This window comes from Lepidochelys kempii, chromosome 1 (genome assembly GCF_965140265.1).
Source record: "Lepidochelys kempii isolate rLepKem1 chromosome 1, rLepKem1.hap2, whole genome shotgun sequence".
Taxonomy (NCBI): Eukaryota; Metazoa; Chordata; order Testudines; family Cheloniidae; genus Lepidochelys; species Lepidochelys kempii.
Window position 1 is genome coordinate 193,693,671 of NC_133256.1, and position 12,207 is coordinate 193,705,877.

General features: G+C 38.6%; 1 protein-coding gene across 2 annotated transcripts in view; it reads right to left on the minus strand.

The window, feature by feature from the left end:
- Positions 1–451: 451 nt before the first annotated feature.
- The window catches only part of ALCAM (activated leukocyte cell adhesion molecule), a 165,541-nt gene continuing 153,785 nt past the window's right edge, over positions 452–12,207 (minus strand). The window contains exons 15-17 of one of the 2 annotated variants that reach the window (XM_073306611.1): positions 11,128–11,259; positions 5,769–5,879; positions 452–2,650 (exon numbers count right to left, since the gene is read on the minus strand). In XM_073306611.1, coding sequence (XP_073162712.1) covers positions 5,792–5,879; positions 11,128–11,259 — 220 coding nt within the window. In that variant the 3' untranslated portion in view covers positions 452–2,650; positions 5,769–5,791. The remainder of the gene's footprint in view (positions 2,651–5,768; positions 5,880–11,127; positions 11,260–12,207) is intronic. The other variant, XM_073306619.1, reaches the window with a different exon arrangement.

The window sequence follows — 12,207 nt, forward strand, 5'->3', positions numbered from 1 at the left end:
AATGGGGATAACAGTTCCTTCCTCCCTCCCTCCCTATGTTTTATCTTGAAATTCAGCATATAAGCAGGTGATTATTACCCACAGTATGAATCCAACAACTGAGATCAAATGAATTCATTTGGAGTGGTCCATCTGTGACTTTAGCCCTCATGGCCCATAATTGCAGTTCTTTCTGGAGGCCAAACCTGATTTCCTCACCCTGCCAAATGTAAACCATACAGAGACTTGTAAGGTGCCCAGATGTCTCAATGATGGGTACTAAATACATGCACCCATGTTCTGCATAATGTGATAAGATTTGATTCTTGAGTCCTGATCTGCAATGTGTGGCAGATCCCAGCACCTGTGTGGAACCCCACTGATTTCAGAGATTACGCACACATGTAACTTTACTGTTAAGAACTCACAGGATCAGGGTTGTTCCTTTGAACTGAAATGTCAGACAGGCAGGTGAATTCATACTTCAGTTTTATTATCTTTTAGGCATGGATTGAAACCTTTTTTTTTTTTTTTTTTGCACTGGTGGTTCCTGGAACATGCCTGAAGTGAAGGCTGAACAGGGAAAAATCTGTCTCCTGGGGTTGAAGAGTAAAACTGGATGGGAGATGCAGCAGAATTTCAAAAAGTGAGGTTTTTATTCCTTTTTCACAATTGTGGATGTAGAAATTGAGTGATTACTTTTTAAAATCTTCCTTGTTTTTTTCAAGACATTGGTAAATATTTTTTGACCCATTCCCTCTACTTATCAGTCTTGAAGGTTTCTTCTCAAAATATCGAGAATTACAATAAACTTCTGTCATTCATCACATACTTAAAGCCATTACAACTTTTTTTTCCTAGTCACTCCCACTGCATTTCAGTTAGCAGTGGTGTTCACACCAAAATAAAAAAAAATGGTATATAAAGTACCTTTTTTGTGTGTTCACGTTTTATTTTGGAAAACAGGTGTCTAAAAATTTTAGAATTTAACAAATTCTAAAAAAAAAAAAAGGGAAAAAAATCACAGTATTTACAGAGATAACAATGGCTTAGCCATGCAAAACAAATAACTTTGGTTTTTCCCCCAACCCTTTTACTTTGGTTTAAATGTTGACCAAGATTTTTTTCCCCCTTTGCTAAATAAAACATTAACAAATCAAAGTTTGGAGGCAAATAACAGGATTTTCCCCTTAATATTTTATACAGCAGAGAGTTTATAGGACATTATGTATTTAATCCATGCCAATGCACTACAGGAAGCTTTTATTAAGACATCAGTCACTACCGCCCAGACATTTAACATTTTACAAATTTACAAGCAACAGTGTTTTTTCTAAATAATGTAGAAGTGGCAAAATGTTTTCTAATTTCCATTTCTTTAACTAACTTTTTTGCCTACCAGTCTATAAAAACTTACTTTTCCCCCTGGATCATAGATTTAAAAATGGAAACCTGATGTTCTGCTTACTCTATGTACTTATTTTCCTCCCATGATCAGAATTGTCTAATACATTCTCCCAGAAACTACACTTCTGTTCAAGAGTAAAAACTCAGAAGTGCCATCTACCCAAAAAAGTTTCCTTTTACATAATCGTTCTAAAAATTTCCTCAAGCATAAAACACGTTTATAAAGTTAAACTTAAGATACATAGACATTTCATTGTTACAATTATATGCACTGTTTGATAAATTATGTACCGGGTAAAAACACTAAAATTAAAATTATCTCAAGGTGCATTCAATATCTGTAGCGGAGTTAACAAAAACACACAAAAAATATATATATATTCTATTTTTGTGGAAAAATGCAGCTTTGATATGACCACTGTTTTAAAAAAAAAATCCAATTCTGAGTGTTATCTTGTTGAAACGAAGAAAAGATACAGTACTTTAAGGCAGTGGATAACCAAAAGGACTTCAAATCAATTCAAAATTACAGTGTCACTCTCTTATCTACCATGAGATGGTGAGGACAATCAATAACTTTTTTCCCAACTGCTTTCAACAATACATTTGTGATTCACTCACGGAGAAAAGGTTTAGCAGCAGCAATCTGTACACAGGCTAACAAGAATTTTGTGGTGAAGTCTGTGCTAGACTCTCAGGCTTATTCTTGGAAACTGTCTATGCCCTTTTCTGGTCAGTTAGGTGGCTGTTCTTACTTTCATGAACCCTTTAGTGAACTTTTGTCATTCCTGGCTCCATCTCGCTCTACTGTGATTTCAATAATTCCCCATAACACAACCTTACGTTTGAGATCTCTGCTCTACAAAAGCAGGGGTTTTACGGATAGCAATCAGAATTAGAAATGTACCTGCTCAAAGGGTGTCCTAAAAACAAACAAATAAAAATATTACACCATACATCAGATTAACAGCAACTCCCAGAACAAAGCTTTACAGTGTATAAAAATAGCTACGTAAAAAATTTACATAAAGGCAAACAAAAAAATCTTCAGTGCAGACATTTACAAAAACAAACAGAACACAACATGGTGACCTATTATCTTGGCTGATGCCAAATTAGTTTTTTTTTAAACTTGAGATAATTGCATCTAAAATCCTTTGAAAACTTGGTAGAATGATCTGTTCAATACTTGAACCATGAATAACTGTCACTTCTTTGTATATGTTTTGAATACAATCCACGTTCATGCTTCTATATGTATTCTCTGAAAATGTGAAAAACAGTCAGTTAAACTAGGTAACTGGCAAAATTATCATAATTAGACAGGAGTTTTAATAGCCTTTATTTAACTGCAAAATAAATGTTACCAGAAAATATTACAAACAAGTTATAAATTACATCACAAAAAGATATGTCCATTGCTGATGAATCAAATTCATTCTCCAAATCATGAATGTAATGATAAGCTCATGTTTATATAACACATCGGATTTGAAGGCACCCAAAACAATACACACATACTACCCAGGGCTAATTTAATTCATCACTAACATAGTCACCTCTGTGGATGTGGCAGCTACTACAATGTCCAACACCATTACACAAAACATTAGGGCAGGAAGTGAACCATGTCTTTCCCATGTGAAATTGCAGTGGAAATTTTAGGGATTCAGATTTCACCCTTTTACATAAGAATAGCCATAATGGGTCAAATGGCCCATCTAGCCCACAATCCTATCTTCCAACAGTGGTCAATGCCAGGTAGTTGAGAGGGAATGAACAGAACAGGCAATCATCGAATGATCCATCCCTTGTCATCCACTCCCAGTTTCTGGCAAACAGAAGCTACGGACACTGGGAGCATTTTCCCAGAAATTTGTAAATTAAGTTTAGGGACTAATTTTTTGACATTTTTACAAGGAATACGAAGAAACTTCCTTCTTGGACAAAATGAATTCAATTGTGCAAAATTCATTTCACCAGAGCCCTCTCCTCTCTCTCTTCCCACAAAGTCTAGGCCTGATGAACTTCTAACACTAAGGGTAGGTCTACACTGCAATCAGGAGGTATGACTGATCTAGCTAGATGGAAGCTAGCTCGAGATCCTGAGTGGGGTTGTACTGGGGGAAGCCACCTGTACCACTGCTGTGGCTCCAGCCGGAGCTTGATTTGATCTAGCTCAGGTAGGCCTGCAGGAGCTGCAATCGTACCTTATGATTGCAGTGTTAGACATTCTCTAAAGCTGAGGGAAACAGGACCACTCCACCATCTCTGAAGGCCTTAAATCCCTTACACTCAGAATTCTGTGTTCTTCTAAAGCCTTCACATCCATAGCAGATTAACAAAGTACCACAGTATCTTTTGGGCTCGTGTTTGCAGCCAGCAAAATGATCACTTAAAATACAACCCCAAGCAATCACTTAATGGAGGGTGGAATGCCACCCTGTGGCATTGTGAGGAATCCATAGAGGGGCTCTCTTCCTTCCCATTTTACTTTGCGTCCAGATATCTGCAATATGAGAGGGCATCTTTCTTAAGACTGTCAGCAGGGCAAAGGTAGGTAGGAATAATTTTGCAGCTGGGCACTCATGGGGGGGAGGGGGAGAGAGCAGATTTTTCAAGGAAGTTCCGGGGGGGTTGGATGTGAAGGTGCTTGCCATTTGCAGGTGAAGGCACGAGAGACCAGTAGCTGGAAGTGGGAAGGAGAGGGTGACTGCTTGTAGTTTTCTCCCATCGCTCAACCTCCTGGTGTTGGACATTCCTTTCCTCCCACCAGTGTACTCTAGGACTGCAGAATTTCAAGGGTATGCACAATTAAAAGAGCAGAGCAAGAGTCTTCCACCACCCTCTCACCCCCAAAGTTGAAAGCAACCTCCCACCCCACACACTCCCTACCTGAATGATGAACTCTGGCACAGCAAACTCTATGGAGGACTTTTGCAACATAAACTTTAATTACAATATCAATGATTAGAACACTATTGCACAATAAATAGGGACATTCCTGACAATAGTAGTAGTAGAGGTTTATATGGACTGTCTGATTGCCCTTCCTTTGTGTCTCTCAGATCTTTGAATCGTTCGAGTATTTGTGGCAAGAAAAGTTGTCTGGTAGTTTATGCTAAATTTAGAGGCAAGACTGTATGAATAACAAACATTCAGACCCAGACTTTTTCAAGATCTTAGATTTTTCCCTTAAAGTACCCTTCTATCCCCATCTTACTGGAACAAGAAACCTGGTGTAATAAACTTACAATTTCTACACCAAATTTTCAAGTGACCAATGATTTTGTCCCCCTCCATTTTTGGCTTTGCAACTTGACACTTCAAAGAGGGCTGACAAAGGATAGGTGCACAGCACTTTCTGAACCCGGGCCTTTCTAAAGTTTCTCAAATTGAAGGCTCAAAAGTGGAAACACAAATTTAAAAAAACTAAATTAGAAACTGAGTAAATTTGATAATTTGATATGAAAGCTTATCTTTTGACTGTTTACTTCCATAATTTAAAGAACATTGGAAACTGATTTCTACCCCCTTTACCCTGGCCTTCCACAATATGTGTGTGCTAAATGATATCACTGTTCAGAAAGACGGTGTAAGACCCAGCCTGTGACATTAAAAGAAGACAGAGGCAGCAGTGGTGGCTGCATCTGACCACTGGAGGATGCTGTTGGTTTGTTGTACCACCACTGTATTCATTGCTGTTTGGATTCTGTGGGTCCTCCTGCAGCTTCTGTTTTATAAAGAAGAGGGGAAGTCTCCACTTCTCTTGCACAGTCATGGCACAATGACTACCTCCAGCATGAGGCTAGTAATAGTATGTGGTTTTACTGTAAGAACTTATCTCATCTCTTGAACGTACATTGTTTTGAGCTCACCAAAAACTTTAATTTTTATCTATAGTGAATAAAACTAAATGTTCTCCTTTGAGTATACATCATATAATTATTTATAACTAAATTTCCCTGAGTGCATGAGCTCAAATGCATGCGATCATTTATTTCTGAATGTCAGAATCCTTTTGCATTTCTTTTAATGTGTGTACACATGCTCTATTAAAAATCCATAGTTGCCATGGGTCTTGCTCCCCCAAAATCACAAGAATACAAATAATTCCTATTGTCTTTAGTAAGATTATTTATAGTCTGAAAGGGGAGAACAAGGCATCATAATTTCCCATACTTCTCAACTCTGAAGTCCTAGGTTGACTAAAGATCAATATTGGATCATCTTATTGCAGTAGCACAGGCTCTCTAGCTCTTGAACTGAAAGAGAACCTCCCTTTGCTGTACAGGATATAGGATACACAGGTAAACAGTTCTGATTCTATTTTCCAAAGGGTGGACACCCTGGTACTACGCTTTTCAGTTCACATTGCTTACCTTGAATGACTGACATTTGTCTTTTAAGCTTCAGATTTGTGATTGTTTTCTTCTAGCTTTTTATTTTCCTCTGTATTGCCAAGGTCTTTGTCTACGTGTTTTGATGGTGTCCTACAAGAAAAAAATTATCAGTGTCTCATTTGCATGTCTGTAGCATTTTGTTCATATTACCATATAGTGTGCGTGTGTCTCTCTCTCTCTCCCCCTCTCTGCAAAGAAAAAATTCTTAAGAGTTCAATTACCAACACTAGAAACATTTGCATAGGACTATGAATATACCAATAAGCATTGCAGTAGGACTACATATGCGTACAGTAGTAACAATGGAACTTCTACATTGCAAAAGAGCCCAGGAGAATTCTGTTTACTGAGGCTAAGCTGGCTGTGCACGTGTATTTTTTTTTTGACAATTCCCTAGGTTTTCTGCATGTTTCATTAAGGGTTTTGTCCACAGGCACTTTAAATGCCGAAGTGTGGCTAAGACATCTTTATCAACACAACAATCTTTGTGTGTGTCCACATTAAAATAGCTTTTGGAGCTTGTGCTGAGCAGAAGTCGATCACTTCTTAGATTGAAAACCATTTTGGGTACCACCTAGATTCTACTTGTTTCAGTGCCCAAAGCATTTTTTCTGGATCTCTGACCATTTTTGGATAGAGAAGAGACTGTAAATGTTGGGGAGAGTAGGGGGAGAGAAAGAGGTATAACTCATTTAAAATAGCAGGTCTGCTTTAATGTAAGTAGTGAAGATGAATTAGAGAGTTAAGTGCTTAGTTTAGTTTAGCAGAATAACCCCCCAAGCCAAACATTTAATGTGAGAAACCTCACCATCAGCCAAGGTGAAAGATTGCTGCAATAGTGTGATAACATTTTAAAAGCCGTGAGACATTAAATCTCATGTCAAAGCAGCTTATCATATACACTTTCTCTGTGATAATTTGTTTCCTTGATAGAAGTATCTGTTGTGACAGATTTATGCATATGCTTACCACAGCTTCAGGGTAAAGGACTGAAGTGACACTGACTTGCAAAATACAATGATGGCACAAGTTAGCAGAACACTATGACATGGCACACGGCTGCTAGTCAGCATACAGCCCTCTAAAATCAATGGTTTTATTTTTGCTAGTGGGGTGTGCCTGTGCAAAGACATTAGCTTCAACTAGCAGCGTAGGCGAACACTGCCAACAGCCTCAGTTTAAGTGACCTCAAAGTATAAAGGGCTCTGGTTTAGTCACGTCCTAATCCAAATGAGTCAGGGGGAAACATTTCCCAGGAGCTTACAACTGTATCCTAAATCTCAGACATGGCTGAAGTGCTACTACTGGAAGTACCAATTCCCCAGCATGGAAAGTGGGCAGCAGACCTGATGCATCAGGTCAAGCAAGAGTGACAAAGGCTGATGGACCTGAGGTCTAAATAGATGATTGGACATTTGAAATTGCAATAGCTGCCTCTCTGTTTTAAGGTAGATTACTACATTGGCTAGTATATTTTTAATGCTTGAAGTTACTTCAGCCTTTTTACCACTTTCTTTCAACTATGTTGTTTAATGGTATTGCTATTGTGGTCTCTCTCTGCATGAATTCGTTGCGTTAGTTCAAAGATCCAAGTCTCTGATCACTAGTTATGCTGAAACTGAACAGTTAACCAAGGTGATTAGCTCCTGGATCTGAGCATTCCCACAATAAAGCCCTACTCGTGTTACTGGGTCCTCATTGTTTCGGCACAAGCCTGTGTGTATCTCAGGGCATATCCCATTGTTCTTTTTTCTCAGATGCTTTAGGGTTCTTTGCTGATCAAGTATGGAAGAACTTGTCAATCCTTGGGGGAGTGGGGGAGGAAGAGCATTAGAAGAATATTGGAGGACTATCAGTACTTGAGTGATTTTGTCTGTCCTCCAAACCCAGATCAGAGGGTTTTCTTTGTGGATGATACTGATAGGTAGAAATTAAGGCTAAAATTTAAGATCCTGGGTTAACTATGCAGCACAGATGTACCTGTAGACAACTGTCATTTAAACAGTGGGATTATATCACAAAGTAACTTGTTACACCCATTGTAAGTCTCTTCTGGGAAGTTATTTTCATTCTCTCTTTGAATATCTCAAAGCCAGAGAAGACTGATCCGCACAGAGGAAAATGAGAGAGTGAACGAAACCAAACAAGAAGAAAAATCAATACTGACAGTGGTTGAATTTCTCATGTGATCCTAAATTCTTTTTGCAAATCTCTAAGCCAGAGTAAGAGAAAAAAACCAATTTGCTCTCCTTGGATGGATTTTGCTTGTCATCTGAACAACTCCTCATGAGCAGGTCTCCTTTCTAAACATTAGGTTACAAAAATAGAGAGATTGAGAGTAGGGATGAGGGACAAAGAATTTGGAGTCTTGTGGGAGAAGAATGTGCTGAGCAGATAATTATAGGCGATAACCCCTGAGGGCCTTTTCAGTGATGAGACCAGGCTTTCTCAAAAGGGGTACGGGTACCAACAAATGCAGAGAAGGACAAGTTGACAGGGGATGATAGGAAAACTACTGTTTCTGCCAGGGAACGTGACTGACAGAGAGAGGCCTATTTTTCCATTGGATATTAAAATTTGAACAATTCAAGAGCTGTATTTCAAATGTGACATGTTAGACTCGAGAGAACGAACCACAGCAATGGAGAGAGAGATGCAGAATTACTATAAAATCCCAAAGCTGCTGTCCCTACTTTGGCTCTCCTGTGAGTTGCTACTTAAGGTTGAAAGGCTTTGTATCTGACATTATCTGCTTAGGTTAAAGTTGTTCTATTGTAAAAATCATAGAAGTTGCTGTAATGGTCCAACTGGTGTTAGTTTTATTTTTAAACAAAATTACTCTGTTATATGTAAGGATTGAATATCACATACCTCTTCCTCAACCCTTCAAGGCTTCTAATTTGGGTGACTATGCCACCTGTACTAGTGGCCAGATTTTCAGAGGGGCTGAGTACCCATCCCCTTCACAGAAGTTAAGATATGGCCCACATCAATGCAATGAGAACTGCACATGCTCAGCCCCTCTGAGAACCAGGCCACTTAGATGCTTACACATGGATTTAGAACACTTAAATTTGAAGACTTAACTATGTTGTTGTAGTCACGTTGGTCCCAAGATATCGTAGTCCACAGAGGTCTGTGGTACTTGAAAGCTTCTCTTTCACCAACAGAGGTTGGTCCAATAAAAGATATTACCTCACCCACTCTGTCAAGACTTAACTATGACAATGTTGGCAGAGGCTGACTTCTCAGTGGTCTCACTACATTTGCTGAACACTAGGGACTTTAGTATAAAATTTCCATCGGTAGCCCTAAAGCAGGCAATGCTTATGTAACTGCCAGCATTTTTAACACTGTTTAAATTACCTTGTTAAAACACAGGAGCCTTGTTGCATGGCGATTCCCAGCAGTATGAGGAGGGTTGGACCTGCAGCCCTAGGAAACTTCTGCATGCTAACCCCATTAGCCTAGACACAGCATGATTTTATAACCAGTTCATGACACAGGGTACATCTACATGGCAAAAACCAACAACCCAGCAGCAGCCTGCCTGAGTCCAAGTCAACTGGCTTTGGCCCTGAAATTCAGAGTGTAGATGTTCCAGGTCAGCCTGGCCTCTGAAATCTGGAACAGCTACACTGCTATTTTCAGTCCTGTAGCACAAGGTAGAATCAGTTGACCCAGAATCTGAGACTCACTACCACGGGTTTTATTTTTACCCGGTGTAGTTGACATGAAACATAATTTATAATCTAGTCAATACTGTTAGTCACCATGGTAGCTAACTGCACTGCCTTTGCTAGCTTCCTTGGAGAACATAAAATTGTCATTTTTGTAGTGTAGACTGAACCCCTTACAGTATGTATGTAGAAGACTCGCTAGTCCTCTAAAGCGGAGTTTCTGGGTCTCCATTACCCTAAGTGCCACTGTCTCCCCCTCTGGGTAGTCTATCCCCTGCTGGAGCAGTAGGGGACATAGATATGCACACTTTCCCAGAATTAATTCAGAACAACAACAGTTGGGGAGCATGGATGCACAAATAGAGATGGCACGTTAATATGTTGTGAAAAAACAGCTGACTACTTGTCTGAACCAAACTTGTAACCAAGTCAAGAGTGTCAGAAATTGGTTATAAAAATACTGTTTTACTTAATTTTATAGATGGTGTGTCTGCCTCCTGTACTTCTCTTTCTCAACTCAGAATGTATGGATCCCTATATCCTTTTAATAAAGTTTAATTCCTCATTTGACATTTCAAGCTTTTCCTTCAGAAGTCCTGCCTTCAAGAAAATGATTACCATAGGGGTTCCTGACTCAAAGGCTCTCTGAAAGGTAGGTAAAATGGTGCTAAAGGGTTTACAGGTTCACTTGTTTTTTTCTGGGGGAAGATTGCTTTCAAACATTTTTTTAATTTAGAGATCACTGTGGAATAAGTAGTATCAATTAGTGAAAAAATAATTTTCCAGTGTTGTTCTCTGATTTAGACTATACTCATTAAATATAGAGCACAACCAGCTTGTTCCCCGTGTGTCTCCCCCATTTACAATAATGTGACCTTTGTAACTGTAAGTATATGAGACACATGCACTTGTGAGGGTTCTGTAACACACTGTGCAACTTTTGGTTTTAACATACTAACCATCTACAAAATAACAAAAAAGTAAAATTTTTGTTAATTATTCAATGACAAATTTCAGTCTGGGAAGAGGTTAGCAATTAGCTCAGAATGACTGAGGATGCTGACTGGTTCCAACAATTCTGTGTGCATCTGATCATGGTAAAAACTGCTGCAGTTTGAATGTTCAGCCAAATTTCAGGTTTTTTCCTTCATTTTAAAGCTGCAATAAATCAGTGGAAACTAGTTCATAACATTACCTGGAATTTGTGTATTCCCAATCCCAGATAATGAAAGTAGGACAAAAGATTTAATTAATTTATTTAGAAATGCAAATTCTCCCTCAGGATTTCTGTTTCAGAGTGAAGGGAAACAGAGGCACTACTTCGATTTCTTTTCTAAATGATATATGTATGTAAAAACCATTCCCTAGAGAGTTAAAAATATGAGATGAAGACAAGAATATGTAGACTTTGCCTAGCTGGGGGTTGCACTGGCAATTTACTCAGATTGCTAATTAATTTGCATTGAACTGGTGAAGAGGACGTGGCAATAATCAGCTTTTGTATTAAGTGAAGCTGAGATGATGAATAGCTACAGAAGCAAGTTACTGTGAATACACTCCAAGGCCGTGAGTACAATTCCTACTATCCTGTATCACAAGACAATAGAAAATTCTACAAACCACAACATACATTAATGAAAAAAAAACATTTTTCTTGCCTCACGAGGGTTTGAAAGTTCTGTGCTGCTGCCTTCTCAGACTTTCCATTGACGTCACTTTGGGGGCAGAGATTAGGTGAATAACTGTTCGAGGGTGGGTTCAAAAAGTGACTAACTGTTCGAGGGAGTGGCCTGTGTGGAAACGGAGGGTTGTGATTGGACACACAGTGTCAATAAGTATTGCAATGGTGTTTTTGAGAGGACAGCATTTGAGATTTATGGGCTGTAATTTGTGCTGAAATCCTCTGTTTCATACATACTGATGCTCTGCTTGCTCTTTGGAAGTACTGCATGCAGAAAACAGGGAAACTGATTCCCAAGGGAGAGGAGACCAGGTTAATATAAATGTATACTGAAAGTGGGTGCTTGTCAGCAATATAATTCACTTAAACTAATGACTGGTTTCAGAGTAGCAGCTGTGTTAGTCTGTATTCACAAAAAAAGAAAAGGAGTACTAGTGGCACCTTAGAGACTAACCAATTTATTTGAGCATAAGCTTTCGTGAGCTGCAGCTCACATAAATTGGTTAGTCTCTAAGGTGCCACTAGTACTCTCTTTTTTAAGAAACTAGTGACTGTCAGACAGACTGATTATGATTTAAACATAACTTAAAATATTTGGTCCCCAATGAGCCTATCTACTCACTGCTAATTTAATTTTCTCCTTTAAGTATAAATATGATATTCCCATTTCTCTTATGCCTTTTGTTTCATGTTTAATTTCTAAAGTTTGGAAAATAAAGTTTAACACCATAAAGCATAGAAACACATCACAGCAAAGGACACACCACATTCTAAGAATCATCACATTTCCCCCCACAAATGAGTCATTACCTCATGCTTTGGACTCCCCATTGAGAGAGAGAAGAAAAATTCTGGACATTTTGTTTAGTAATGGGGAAGTTTAATTTTTTTTATTTCCTGAAGCTTTATAAATAGCACATGCTTAATATTTCTGTGCTCAGTCATATGTTTATAAAGCTTCCTTATTCAGGAAGTTCCAAAAATCCCCTGCACAGCTATGTTTGTGGTATTGTACGGAAGTAAAATCTAAAGACTTCATGGGAGCACTTTATAATGC